Genomic DNA, 14625 nt, shown 5'->3' with positions numbered 1-14625 from the left:
TTATAAATGTTTATATCTTGATTTACAATAAATGACACGCACAACTGAATTGTAGGAAAACAAAATTCTTTTATTGGCTACCCAATCAAAAATAATCATTTTAGTCATCGATGTCCTTTCATAAACTGTCAAAACGACGGCTCTGGGTGATCTAAAATATTTTGATTTCTGTCAGTCCACGTCAGTGTAGAGTAAGTGGACTTTTACAGACCGGATAATCATGTAACGTGAAGACCGGTAATTAGGATAATTAGCTTCTGTTGACACGATTGCATGAAAAGCTTCATAAACAAAGCTTTCCGATGTTGCAGCTTTCCAACGGGCTCCCCTAAGTCATGCCCAACTTTGTCACCGGCCTCCATGACCTCATAGCTTCTTGAAGATTTGTCTGCGGATATCCGATAACTTCAAACCATACACTAAAGGGTTGAGGATTGGCGGAATCACAACAAACTCCATTGACAAAATGATGGCCAGGAGGGGGTTCAGCTCCTCCACGTTTTTCCTGCTCAGGGCGACATCACAAAATATGGCGATGGAATAAACGACAAAGGAAATCATATGCGGCAAACAGCTTTGGAATACTCTCCCCTTGAAACGGGCCGAGCGTTTCCAGGAGGCATTAATGATGCGCATATATGTGTAGAGGATGAAGGCCAACGGAAGGAAAATGGCACAGATGGTCACAAACATGCCCACCGCGTTATTGACGCCTGTCGACACACATGACAATTTGACAACGTTCCAGTTGGCGCAGAACACTTTCTGGATCTCGTTGCCACACAACGGCAGCCTCGCCGACAGGTAGATGGGCGAGCTGACGATAAAGACGGGGTAGAGCCACGCCAGGCTGGCCAGCGTCAAGGCCTTTTTCACCGTCATCCTGGTGTGGTAGTGCAACGGGTGGCACACGGCCAAGTAGCGGTCGTAGGCCATGACGCACAACGTGCTCATCTCGTTGGAGCCGTACGTGTAGATGAGATACATCTGCGCAAAGCACGCAATGCGAGAAATCAGGTGAGTGCTGGATGCCAGATCCAGCAGCAATCTGGGGAAGAATCCGGTGGAGCCGTACAGGGCGTTGAAGGACAAGCTGGACACGAAAACGTACATGGGCTCGTGAAGGCTCTTCTCTCGGAAAATTGTCACTACGATGGCCAGGTTGGCGCACACGATAAAGAGGTAAATGAGGAAGCATGAGGCCAACGCCGGGTAGCGGTACGGCCCCATGTTCAGGAACATGGTGAGGTTAAAGTACGGAAAGAACGTTCCGTTGGGCATCCTCACATACTCGTGTGTGACTCCACACAAGCTGTTATTTGACACCGTCTGTGAAGAGACAAAGGACAGTCATTTATTCAGAGGTCAGGGCTTACATTTCTTTTCTTTACATTTGAGGAACTGTTTAGAAGGATCTATCTATCTATCTATCTATCTAGCTATCTATCTATCTATCTATCTATCTATCTATCTATCTATCTATCTATCTATTATCACCAATCATGTCTTCATCATATAAGTGTAATATCTTACTCAGGAACAAAACATATATATATATATATATATATATATATATATATATATATATATATATATATATATATATATATATATATATATATATATATATATATGTTCATTTCAAAAGAGTCCTTTGTTTTGAAAATCATTGTAAATCAGTCATTCAGTCATGTAAGTCATTCATTAAATATTAAATACCAACCACCAATCACGTCTTCATCATGTAAGTGTAATATTTTATTTTTAAAAAATGCATTTGCACTTTAATTATCAGGAACAAAACACTCATCCTTTCTGGGAGACAAGATGTAGCACACACATACTATTTTATTTATCGCTGTGTGTGTGGGTTTATGAATAGAATGCCACATTTACAATTGCGAAGGCAAGTACAAGTAACTAGAGTAAAGATTTATTCAATTTTACTGCTTGTAGGGGGAGAGTTATAACAAACAATTGGTGCTGACTCTGTATCATCCTTGCAAAATGAACATTTATTCACTTTGAATTTTAATATCATTTGAATAAGCATTCCCTAAACAGTGTATACTGACACAGACACACACACAGACACACTGGCATGCTCTTTGTTTTTTCCTCAACACAAACCTTAGGGTAAAACGTTTGAAGATGCACATCCAATATTTGTATCAATTCTCTGTATGTGCCACAATATCTGATTCTGTATCATCCTTGTAAAATGAACATTTATTCACTTTGAATTTTAATATCATTTGAATAAGCATTGCCTAAACAGTGTATGTACACACACAGACACACTGGCATGCTCTTTGTTTTTTCCTCAACAAAAACCTTAGGGTAAGACGCTTGAAGATGCACATCCAATATTTGTGTAGATTCTCTGTCTGTGCCACAATATCTTCTCTGTTTCTTTCTCAGGTCTCCATCTTTGATCTCTCATCTCTCAGGTATCCATCACTTTGTTTTTTTTCCGCACTGTGTCCTCCAAAAAAATCAGCCTGTACTACTCTCAACTTGCTGTACTTTCAGACACTCAATACCATCACCTGGCTCTGTTTTATTATCATTCGTCTTCAGATTGCACATCACATGTAGAAACAGATCATACACACAGGCAAAAAGATAAAAATCTCAACCAACAAACAACTTAAAATTGGTCTCGGACCACCGTTCATCAGCACTGAACTGAAGCCAAGCTGCCTGCACCGAAGTCACTCAACAGATACAACTGCTCTTATGTATTTCAGTACAACAAAAAAAATATTTCACGTGTAAATCTTTTCACCACTAAGTAGAGTTGTTTTGTTTTGTTTTGTCCTCCTAGCATCATAAAACATCAGCGCTCCTCTTCCCAAGATGTAAATTGAACGGAAAAGCCACATACAACCTGCATACTCACCAAGACGCGTCTTCTTGACCTTCATCGTGATCGACTCTCTTGCGTGTGAAGACGCACCCGACGTGAGTGCACGCTTCTTTTAATGTCATCTTTTTCCACTCTTGGGACTTGATCTCATCCGAGCAGAGTGGTGGGGAGTAACAATGGACTAACAGACAAAGTTAACCTATTTAACTTATATAAAACATTAATGATTTTTTTTCAGATAGTCTGTAGAACATTTAAATGTTTATTTTATATTTTAAAAAATGTTTGTGTCATCCAAATCTTTAAAAAATAAAGGAATATTTTGCAAGCAAAAAAACGTTAATCAACAGCTGATTTTTTCTGCTGATTGATTTTGTTTACCAAAAAACTCATTTTTTCAGGTATCTGAAGTTTACTTGAGTAGGATTTTGTCAATGGTTTAGAAACACTTTTTGCATTTTGTCATCAATTCGCATCCCACAAAATGTTCAATAAACCATACTCACAGCAGAATTTTGATAAAATACCTTTATTTACTGCTCAAAACAGCAATTGAGAATCATTTTTGACAAAGATGTTAATGCCAGAGCACAAACCTCCAAAATGACGACTCCACGAGATCCACCCGTAGTTTCGAAATTCTGGTGGTCCAACGTGTGAATAAGGAGAAAGTGGATGGACTTATACAAAATAGATAATGTAATGTGGCATCAGTTTTGTCAAAAAGGAAGAGATGCTTTTATGGTTTAGGACTGCCTTCAGTGCAACTTGAGGGTTTTCGCTTCATTTCACTTCTACCCGCTAACAAGCTGTCACATCGAAGGATTTGTAGTGGTGGAAAGAAGCTGGAGTTTGACCCAAATACAGGTAGGCAGGCTGTACGGAACAAAACAATTTATTAACAAAACCACTTGCAAGGATATGACGCAAAACAAACACATTCAAAATAGTGTGGAAAAAACTCAAAATTCAAAGCGACAGTGAAAAATCTGGAAACAAAACACACTACGCTACACGCAACAGACACCATGACAACTAAAACGGTCTGACAAAGACTCAAAGAAACCAATAAACTAAACACAAGCCAAGTGACAAAAAGACAAGCACCTGGACAAGACACTGATGGGAAGACACAAAGGACCAGATTGACAAGCACAAGACCTAACGGGTAGTACGCAACAAGAAAAACTCGCCGAAACGAGACACAAAGCTTTCTATAAACCACAAATTATAACATTAGCCAATGCAATAAACTTGGTTGAGGTTTTTTTGTTTTCATATTGTTTTGTTTTGTTTTTAAGCACCAAATTCTTGCTTTATGTTATTGGGCAGACGACTCCTCCATAATCATCTTAAAGTATATTGAAAACATGTCTCCAAATGTCTGATAGTTTCATACCGTACAACAAAGGGTTGAGAATTGGCGGGATCAGCACAAACTCCAGTGATAAAATGATGGCCACAAAAGGGTTCATCTTCTCCACATTGTACCTGCTTAAGGCGATATCACAAAATATGGTAATGGAATAAATGACAAAGGAGACCATGTGCGGCAAACAGCTCTGGAATACTCTCCCTTTGAATTTAGCCGAGCGTCTCCAGGTGAGGTTTATGATGCGCAAGTACGTGTAGAGGACGAAGGCCAATGAGAGGACAGTAGTTCCGATGGTTATGAACATGCCCACCACGTTGTTGACCACCGTGGACACGCACGACAGCTTGACCACGTTCCAGTTGGCGCAGTACACTTTCAGGATCTCGTTTCCGCACAGGGGCAGCGTTGCGGAAAGGTAGATGAGCGTGGTGAGATAGATGAAGGGTACGAACCAGGCTAAGCCGACCAGGGTCAGGGCTTTTTTCACCGTCATCCTGGTGTGGTAGTGCAGCGGGTGGCACACGGCCAGGTAGCGGTCGTAGGCCATGACGCACAGCGTGGTCATCTCGTTGCCGCCGTACGTGTAGATGAGGTAGATCTGCGTGAAGCAGGCGGCGCGCGATATCAGGTGAGCGTCGGACGCCAGGTCCAGTAGGAAGCGAGGGAAGAATCCGGTGGAGCCGTACAGGGCGTTGAAAGACAAGCTGGCAACAAATACGTACATGGGCTCGTGAAGACTCTTCTCACGGAAGATCGTGACTATGATGGCCCAGTTGGCGCAAATGATAAAGAGGTAAAGGAGGAGGCATGAGGCCAACGCCGGGTAGCGGTACGGACCAATGTTCAGGAACATGGTGAGGTTAAAATAAGGGAGCAGAGTTAGGTTTGGCATCCTCACATACCCAAACACTCAAGATTTGTCGCAACCCGTTATTTGACACCGTCTGCGGAAAGAGAAGAGATAGTCATTCAGTGGGATTTAGGGCTAATTTTTTTCTTTAGTGCTGAGGCATATTTTAAATCAGACACTTTTGAAGTAGAAAATCAATTCTACCCTTGACTCGTATGGTCATTGTACACCTGTCTTTGTGTGTATATGAATGTGTGTCCATCTACCATCTATCTGAGCTGCGTATCTTCATGAAGTTCACAAATATGCCGAAGCCTTTTTCAGCTCTCTTCGATCAGCAGGTCGGGTGAACTCTGAAGCGGTTGCTGTTCAATCGTTTAGTACACATAGACGAATAACCATTCACACTCCCAGTCTCACTCATGGACAATTAAGGGTGTTTGATGAACTCTGTCATGCTCACGGCATGCTTTTCTTGCCCAGGATACACGCTTAATAATGTACCCATATTCAGCAAGGTAGCTTGTCTTGTACAATTTCTCGTGAATTAACGATCTAGTACTGCTGAAATATATTTATATGTTCTATATATGTGTGTTACACTCGATTGCAAGTGATTACTATGCATTGTAGGCGTTTGGTGATCATTTTCCCTTTTCTGGCACATTTATATTATTGGTATTATTATTTTTAATATTGTTATTTTTTATTGTTATTGTTATTATTGGTATTATTGTTATAATAAATATCGATGGGTGGTAATTGGAATTTTTTTAAACTAATTTTCCAAGTATCTCAGACTTAGAAATACATGTGACATGTATGACAAGTTATATATATCATAAGTGTGTGTGTGTGTGTGTGTGTGTGGGTGTGTGTGTGTGTGTGTGTGTATATTCGTTTCAAATTTTAAGTAGAACTTCCCAATAGCTAAACATTGGATAGCTGCAGCCTTAGTGTATTTATGAAGGACATGCAACATTTTGCAGTATGTAATAGTAAGTAATACAAAGTAATACAAATTTATCAAATGTCTACTCCTTATTTGGAGAGAGTTTAAACAAGTCAAAATCAAGGCCTGTAGACATTTATTCACTTTTAATTTGAATAGCATTTTAAAAATTATAACACGAACAGGACACACACACTGGCAGGTTTTTTGTTTCTTCCCAGCACAATGCTGTTGGGAAAGTCCTTGAAGATACGCTTCCAGAATCTGTATATTTTCTGTTTCACACACTCCTCTGTGTCACTCTCATTCCTGTGTCTGTGTCCTCTTAGAAAAACTCTAAAATCTTCTGCCTTTCTCTCTGTCGCAGGCTAAACTTGGTTTCCTTTCATTTTCTCAACACCGTCCCCTGGCTCTGTCTTACTATCATTCATCTAAATGCTGCACATCATATATAGATGCCAATCATACACATACAGCCACACATTCATACATTCACACCAATTTTTGACACCATGTCTCAAATCTGCACCCCCCACTCCAAAGCCTGAGTCCATACAAACTGATTTACTCTGGAACGCAGAAATGTCCGTTTGTTTTTTGCTGTTTTAGTGAAAAGATAGAAAGCAACAGACAGCATTTCAGCTACACAGTCTGTAAAACATATTTGTTAAAAGAAACAACTCTTTATTTGTTAAATGTGACCTTTAGAAAAATACCCTGACCCCAGCCAGGACCCCCTCAGTAAAATTGGTCTGGTACCACTGTTTTCAGGCACTTTATTGAGCTGCTCACACCAGCAGCAGCCATCTGTTTCATGCTCAAATTTCCCTTGACAAGACTGAACCTAGTCAAGTGCATTTTCTTTATTTACTTCCTCTAACATCAGCACGAACCTCCACAATTGTCACCGAATGGCAACTGAAGCCACGCCAGCACCAAAGTCACTCAACTGTACCGCTCCATCATCAGTGAGTCCCTTGGACCCTCAAAACAATCTTTCACCTTTAAAACCTTTCACCGCTAAGCACTGCAGTTTTTGGTGTGTCCTCTCATCATCACAGAACATTAGGCTCTCCCTCAGTCATTGTAGAAGATGCAAGTTAAGGTTGGAAATTCAAGAAAATAAACACGACACACAAAAGACACATTCTGTATACTTACCAAGACGTGTCATCGCGCGGTTCTCCGTGAGCCGCTGCTCACGTTTGGAGACACACACCGAACGCCTCTTTTAATATCATCTCTTTGCACTCTTTGGACTTGATCTGACCCTCGCAAAGTGGTGGGTAGTAACAGAGAACACAGACTTTTCTGACAAAGTGTAAATTATATATATGTTATATATAAGATATCTCTAAACTCATTTGTTTCAAACTGAAATTTGTCAAAAGCCATAACAGCTTTGAATTCAATGTTTTTCATTTTATATGAAAAACAATCCTGAATACTTAAGAGTATAAAGATTTTTTGATGGCATTACATTATTTAGTAAAAAAAATGTCCAGCAAAACAAAATATGTTTTATCATTTTGATTCTTCAAAGTAAGCAGATTTTTTTTTTGTTTACAGGTAACAGCTAACTTTACACATCTTTGTTTTCTTCCAGACAGCTTTATGACCTGCATAATGCTTTATGACCCGCAATGACTTTCAGTTCACAGTTGTGCATGATGTAGAGTGAATATCTTCAACTTCTTGACCTCTCAATGTGTAATTTCCAAAATGTTGCCTGTCCATCTCTTGTTATCACCCCGGGCACCCATCCTTTATCATCAGTCCGTCATTAAGATGATGTTTTATGTTCTGAGGCACAATCTGCCAAAGTTTGCTTCTTTAATCCTAGCTGTGTGTGGCTCTGTGGATATATTTTTTAAATGGTTGATCATTCATATTTTTGTGTATTGAAAGATACAGATGAGTGTTTGTTTTGGAGGTATTACCCCATATCTCTATGCAATGGGTAAGGTAAGGCAATAATAATGAACTATCTTAATGAACTATATAACCTATGTAACCTATCATGAATATTATATCTCAATGTGCATGCAACCCGAAATAGAAAATGAAAATGGGTTAATGTTTCAAAAATATTTATTTTTGTATTCAAGGTAATATAAAACGAACACATCGACACTTGATACATTCTGGCCAGCATTTACAATTCACTATGAATTGTATGCATTACGGGGCACGGTTAGGAACAATTGTGGCGATCTTTTCATCTTCAAGGTTAACAGTGCTCATGCAGTAATAGTTATATAGTTAAACTGTTGGTGTGTCTTTTGTACGGTAACATAGAAGATAACAGAATTTGACCAAATAACCATGTACCAAATAATTTAGGGGGGATTAAGGTTACGATTGGATGGCAGCTGCCCCGCTACAACAGTATAATCTTAACGGACCTTGAAAATGTGTCTGCGGATATCCGATAGCTTCATGCCATACACTAAAGGGTTGACAACTGGCGGAATCAGCACAAATTCTAGAGATAAAATGATGGCCACAAAAGGGTTCATCTCCTCCACATTGTACCTGCTCAGGGAGATATCACAAAATATGGTGATGGAATAAATGACAAAGGAGGCCATGTGCGGCACGCAGCTCTGGAAAACTCTCCCCTTGAATCCGGCCGAGCGTCGCCAGGTGGCGTTTATGATGCGCAAGTACGTGTACAGGATGAAGGCCAATGGAAGGAAAATGATTCCTATGGTCATGAACATGCCCACCACGTTGTTGACAACCGTGGGCACGCACGACAACTTGACCACGTTCCAGTTGGCGCAGTACACTTTCTGGATCTCGTTGCCACACAGGGGCAGCGTTGCCGACAGGTAGATGACCGTGCTGAGGAGAAAAACCAGTAGCAGCCACCCCAAGCCGGCCAAGGTCAAGGCCTTTTTCACCGTCATCCTGGTGTGGTAGTGAAGCGGGTGGCACACGGCCAGGTAGCGGTCGTAGGCCATGACGCACAGCGTGGTCATCTCGTTGCCGCCGTACGTGTAGATGAGGTAGATCTGCGTGAAGCAGGCGGCGCGCGATATCAGGTGAGCGTCGGAGCCCAGGTCCAGTAGGAAACGAGGGAAGAATCCCGTGGAGCCGTACAGGGCGTTGAAAGACAAGCTGGCCACGAATACGTACATGGGCTCGTGAAGGCTCTTCTCACGGAAGATCGTGACTATGACGGCCCAGTTGGCGCAAATGATGAAGAGGTAAATCAGGAGGCCAGAGGCCAACGCCGGGTAGCGGTACGGCCCGATGTTCAGGAACATGGTGAGGTTAAAGTAAGGAAAGAACGTTAGGTTGGCCATCCTTACACGCACCTCGATGCAACTGTTATTTGACACCGTCTGGGAAAAGAGAAAAGAAAATTGAGTATTAGGAGTTAGAAGTACAATTTTCTGTCGAGTAATTGTTCAGAATAAAAGTGAAACAGAGTTTAAAAAAAATGGTGTCACTTAAAAGATAAGACTGCATCAAAATGAACCAAATCTCATTAATTCATTTTAAAATGTACCGTCCTCGAATTGTATCGTACCCCTGGGTGTGTGTGTGTGCTTGTGTGCGTGCGTGTGTGTGCATTTGTATATACTGTTTGTGTGTGATTCTATATATGTATACATGCGTATTTATACATACATATTAATATTTTTGGGTGGGTGTGGGTGTTACAGAAATAAATGTTTTTATTAATATGAAATACAAGCCTAATTACACAACAAATAAGAGAAAAATGAGGTAAATACATCTATTAGTATGTTGAAATGAACAGAACTAAAAAAATTTTGTAAGAAAATAAACGTATTATAGCGTATTATATTTGTTATAAATAATAACAAAAGTTACAGTCCTGTTTTAAGTCATCTCATACAATCAAGAATAAAATGTCTTCAGTGAACAAATTTGGCAGGTATAAAGTAAATAAATGTAAAAAAAAAAAAAAAATATGAAAATAATAACGAAGTATGTATAAATAAATGAATAAGTGGCCCCTTAGTCTGAAAGTAAATTCATGCGGTATGAAATATTTATAACATCAGTAATGTTATGTATTATTTTCTTAAGAGTCCTGTGTTTTAAGAATGATTGTATGTTATCACCTTCATTTTGCTTTGTTTGAATTACCCAGTATTTTTTTCACTAAAATATAAAATTAAAAAGGACCCTGAAATTGAAGATGTAACATGAATGAACAAATATGGACTCAAAACAATGTTAGATTAACGTAACATGTTCCACAAAAAATGTCATTTACACTTTAACAATCAAGAAAAAAAATTCTTGGCAATAAGATGTGCACAAACATACCATTTTATTGATGTGTGTGCGCGTGTGTGTGTGTGTTGTGAGGCGAATGCCACATTGCAATTTAAGAAGTAAATATAAATGCAAAACTATATATTTTTTTAATATCTACTGTTTATTTGGAGAAAAATATAGCAAGCAAATAAAGATTTGATACCATCCCTGTTATTTTTTTCACTTTTAATTTCAATGTTATTTAAATCAGCGCAGCACAAACTCATGCATCCATACACACACACACACACACGCAGTCACGTTTTTGTTTCTGCTTGCACAAACCTGGAAGTGCTTGAAAATGTGCATCCAATATTTTTTTATTCTCTGTTTGTGTCACACAAGCTTCTATATCTCATTCTCAGGTCTTCATTTTCATCACAGTCTCTTTTATTTGTCCTAATCTTTGTCATCTCTCTAAAATCTTCCTTTCCCTCCGTGGCATCTCCGGTCGAAGCAAATCAGAGACACGCAGACAGAAAGGCCGAAAAAAACAAGCATCTCTTCAACAATCTTTCATTTTCCGCATTTTTGTCCACACACTGCGACGACAGTCATTGCCCTGCCACTCCAAAGCTTGAGTACTTACATACTCAAATACAGGTGTAGAACAAAGACATGATCTCCTTTCCTCGTTTTTAACAAAAGATTCGGAATCGAAATCAATAGACGACCTTCAAGAAACCCAGTTTGTAAAGCGCATTTGTTTTAATAGGCCTCTCTTATGAGCTTTCGTGTTACTGTTTCGCCTGCCCCTCAGAAGAATAGAAGAAGAATATTAAACTGGTGTCACCAGCAGCAGTCGAGTGTTTTCTGCTCCCTAGGACGGAACATTTGATCTGGAATCACCACCGATTCGAGGCACCACAACGTCAACTTGTTGCTTACTGAGTAGGACAAGCGTTAACACTAACCCTCACAATAGTCACAGAGTGGCAACTGAAGCCAGGCTGCCTGCGGCAAAGTCACTCAAGTGCACCACTAAACCAACAGTGAGCCAGCCCCTTGGTCAAACTGAACAAAATACTGACTACAACAGCAGCGGTGGCTACCGTGCCCTGTGTCAATGTGATAAAAAAAAAAAAAAACAATTTACATACAAAACATGACACTCAAAAGCCACATCCACACTGCATACTCACCAAGATGCGTCTTCCTGCCCTTCATTGTGAGCGACTGCTCGTGTTCATATAACACTTATATGAACACAAGAAAACATGAAGAATATTGCTCTTATGTATTTCAATACAATTAAAAAAATACAATTTCACGTGTAAATTTTTTCACCACTAAGTAAAGTTGTTTTGTTTTCTTTTGTTTTGTCCTCCTAGCATCATAAAACATCAGGGCTCTTCTTCCCAAGATGTAAATTGAACGGAAAAGCCACATACAACCTGCATACTCACCAAGACGCACCTTCTTGACCTTCATCGTGATCGACTCTCTTGCATTTGAAGACACACCCGACGTGAGTGCACCCTTCTTTTAATGTCATCTTTTTCCACTCTTGGGACTTGATCCCATCCGAGCAAAGTGGTGGGGAGTAACAATGGACTAACAGACAAAGTTAACCTATTTAACATATATAAAATGTTTATGATTTTGTTTCAGATATTCTGTACAACAATTAAATGTTTATTTTATATTTTAAAAAAAACGTTCCTGATATGGCGATTTATACTTGCGTCATCGGCATCCTTAAAAAAATATAGGAGTATTTTGTAAGCAAAAAAAACCATTTTTGCTGTTGATTGTTTTTGCTTACCAAAAAACTAAAATATATATATATATATATATATATATATATATATATATATATATATATATATATATATATATATATATATATATATATATATGAATTCATGAAAAATAAATCACACAAAATCTGAAAGGACCTTCCACTTTGAAGGAAAGCACGTTTTTTTTGTATTTATTTATTCACTTTCACTTTGTGGCATTCATATTAACATTCTACATACTTCAAATGCATGTGATGAGAAAAAATATCTTGATTTGTATCCATTAAAAACCTCAAGTTGTCTTCCATCAGTCCATCCATCCATCCATTTTCGATTGCCGCTTATCCTCACAATGGTCACAGGCTTCCTGGTGCCTATCCCAGCTGATTTCAGGTAGGAGGCAGGGGACACCCTGAACTGGTTGCCAGCCAATTGCAGGGCACTAACAACCATTCACGCAACCAATCACAACAAAGGAAAATTTAGTATGTCCAGCTGTCATCCAAAGTAAACCATTTTCTTTCGCACTGGTGCTAAGACACCCCTGTGCTTAGGCACCATCTTACGGCGTCTTGAAGATGTGTCTGCGGATGTCTGATAGCTTCATCCCGTACACTAAAGGGTTAAGAATTGGAGGAATGACCACAAACTCTAAAGACAAGATGATGGCAACAAAACGGTTCATGTCCTCCATGTTGTACCTGCTCAGAGCGATATCACAAAATGCGGTGGTGGAATAAATGACAAAAGAGACCATGTGCGGCAAACAGCTCTGGAATACTCTCCCCTTGAATTTAGCCGAGCATCTCCAGCTTGCGTTCATGATGCGCGTGTATGTGTAGAGGACGAAGACCAACGGGAGGAAAACGGTACAGATGGTCATGAGCATGCCCACCACGTTGTTGACCACCGTGGGCACGCACGAAAGCTTGACCACGTTCCAGTTGGCGCAGTACACTTTCTGGATCTCGTTGCCGCACAGGGGCAGCGTCGCCGACAGGTTGATGAGCGTGGTGAGAAAGACGAAGGGTACGAGCCAGGCTAGGCCGACCAAGGTCAGGGCTTTTTTCACCGTCATCCTGGTGTGGTAGTGCAGAGGGTGGCACACGGCCAGGTAGCGGTCGTAGGCCATGACGCACAGCGTGGTCATCTCGTTGCAGCCGTACGTGTAGATGCAGTAGATTTGCGTGAAACAGGCGGCGCGGGAGATCAGGTGCGTGTCGGACGCCAGGTCCAGCAGCAATCGGGGGAAGAATCCCGTGGAGCCGTACAGGGCGTTAATGGACAAGCAGGCCACGAATACGTACATGGGCTCGTGAAGGCTCTTCTCGCGGAAGATGGTCACAACGATGGCCCAGTTGGCGCACACGATGAAAAGGTAAAGGAGGAGGCATGAGGCCAGCACCGGGTAGCGGTACGGACCCAGGTGTATAAACATGGTGAGGTTAAAATAAGGAGACAGTGTTAGGTTGGGCATTTTTTCATACCCACACAGTCGGAATTATTTGACACCATCTGTGAAAAGAGAAAAGAGAGTCATTCATCGTCGCTAATTCTTATTCTCTAGTTTCTTTGGACATGCATGTCATAATATTTTCTCGAAAATACACTGCACCTTATCTGTTGCGCCCTATGTATGGATGGTGTTTTGCAGTTAGATGTTTTTTCATGACGGCCAGCAGGAGGTGCTGCAGATGCTGCATTTATCACTGTCCATAGCTATAACAAACATGGCACCCTCCGGAGAAGTGCCATTCCCCTATGTAATATAATTTAATGATAACTAGAGCTATGATTAGAGTTAAAACATATAATACTGTTGGCCATTAAGAACATATTCATTTGCTATTTTTTGAAATTTACTATCATTTAATTTATTCCTTTTTTAAATGAAAACCGATCTAAATCTTACACACTGTCCCTTTAATGAAATATCACAAGGACCTGTCTCATCAAAATTGCTTTTTATAACAATGCAATGCCCCTGCAGGTGTTACAGGATTCATTCAGTTGAGGTCCTGTCCAATCGCATTTTTTAGTAAAACATAAATAGAAAAACTAGTTAACAAGTGCATTGTCACAGACTGCATTTCTATTCATTTCATGCAAGTTTTCCATTAATTATTATGCAACTTAAGGAAAAATGCTATATTGTGATACAGAGGGGACAAAAAAGGACGTTTTTACTTTATTTATGTTTGTTTGGTTTTTTAAAAATGTACTTTCAAACAACATATTTACAGTTGACCCCCACTATTTGCAAGGAATTGGGAACAGGCCTGCGTGCATAGCAAAAATCTACAAACTGACACTGACTGTTGTTAAGATGATTTTACAAGTCCAGCTTGCTTAAGGATAGAGTTGCCTTCATGTGGTCCCCAAGCTAAAATGTGTTTGCTGTTTTGGTTTGTGCCTTATGACACAATTGAAAATGCATCCTTCACAACAAAAATTGGTATTATTTCCATTGATCTTGTGATTAAAGACTAAACATGATGTGCAAGCAAGTAAACAAAAGGAAAAAAGGCTCAGTAAAAC

General features: G+C 40.0%; 4 protein-coding genes and 1 long non-coding RNA gene across 5 annotated transcripts in view; 1 reads left to right on the top strand and 4 right to left on the bottom strand.

Moving 5' to 3' along the window:
• Positions 1-11807, top strand: part of LOC148423872 (uncharacterized) — a 39555-nt gene extending 27748 nt beyond the window's left edge. The window contains exons 2-3 of the long non-coding RNA XR_015865548.1: positions 2828-2964; positions 11677-11807. This is a non-coding gene — a long non-coding RNA (uncharacterized LOC148423872). The remainder of the gene's footprint in view (positions 1-2827; positions 2965-11676) is intronic.
• On the bottom strand, positions 367-1296 carry LOC148423875 (olfactory receptor 6N2-like). The gene has a single exon (XM_088415587.1). It carries the CDS (start codon positions 1279-1281, stop codon positions 367-369), a length of 915 nt encoding a protein of 304 aa, XP_088271713.1. The 5' UTR covers positions 1282-1296.
• On the bottom strand, positions 3464-5558 carry LOC148423874 (olfactory receptor 6N2-like). Its single transcript, XM_088415409.1, has one exon. It carries the CDS (start codon positions 5134-5136, stop codon positions 4222-4224), a length of 915 nt encoding a protein of 304 aa, XP_088271535.1. The 5' UTR covers positions 5137-5558; the 3' UTR covers positions 3464-4221.
• Positions 8443-9357, bottom strand: LOC148423873 (olfactory receptor 6N2-like). The gene has a single exon (XM_088414949.1). The coding sequence runs from the start codon at positions 9355-9357 to the stop codon at positions 8443-8445; it is 915 nt and encodes a 304-aa protein (XP_088271075.1).
• An 842-nt stretch (positions 11808-12649) lies between the features above and the next one.
• LOC148423871 (olfactory receptor 6N2-like) lies at positions 12650-13564 on the bottom strand. Its single transcript, XM_088415023.1, has one exon. The coding sequence runs from the start codon at positions 13562-13564 to the stop codon at positions 12650-12652; it is 915 nt and encodes a 304-aa protein (XP_088271149.1).
• Between the last annotated feature and the right edge of the window lie 1061 nt (positions 13565-14625).

The sequence above is a fragment of the Hippichthys cyanospilos genome, chromosome 5, assembly GCF_059441005.1.
Source record: "Hippichthys cyanospilos isolate Australia breed blue-spotted pipefish chromosome 5, RoL_Hcya_1.0, whole genome shotgun sequence".
NCBI lineage: Eukaryota > Metazoa > Chordata > Actinopteri > Syngnathiformes > Syngnathidae > Hippichthys > Hippichthys cyanospilos.
The sequence above is the reverse complement of the archived record's forward strand: the minus strand, read 5'-3'. Positions and strand labels throughout refer to the sequence as shown.

Bases quoted from the DNA above. Each gene is read 5' to 3' on its own strand.
- LOC148423875 (XM_088415587.1), bottom strand. From the start codon at position 1,281: ATGCCCAACGGAACGTTCTTTCCGTACTTTAACCTCACCATGTTCCTG.
- LOC148423874 (XM_088415409.1), bottom strand. From the start codon at position 5,136: ATGCCAAACCTAACTCTGCTCCCTTATTTTAACCTCACCATGTTCCTG.
- LOC148423873 (XM_088414949.1), bottom strand. From the start codon at position 9,357: ATGGCCAACCTAACGTTCTTTCCTTACTTTAACCTCACCATGTTCCTG.
- LOC148423871 (XM_088415023.1), bottom strand. From the start codon at position 13,564: ATGCCCAACCTAACACTGTCTCCTTATTTTAACCTCACCATGTTTATA.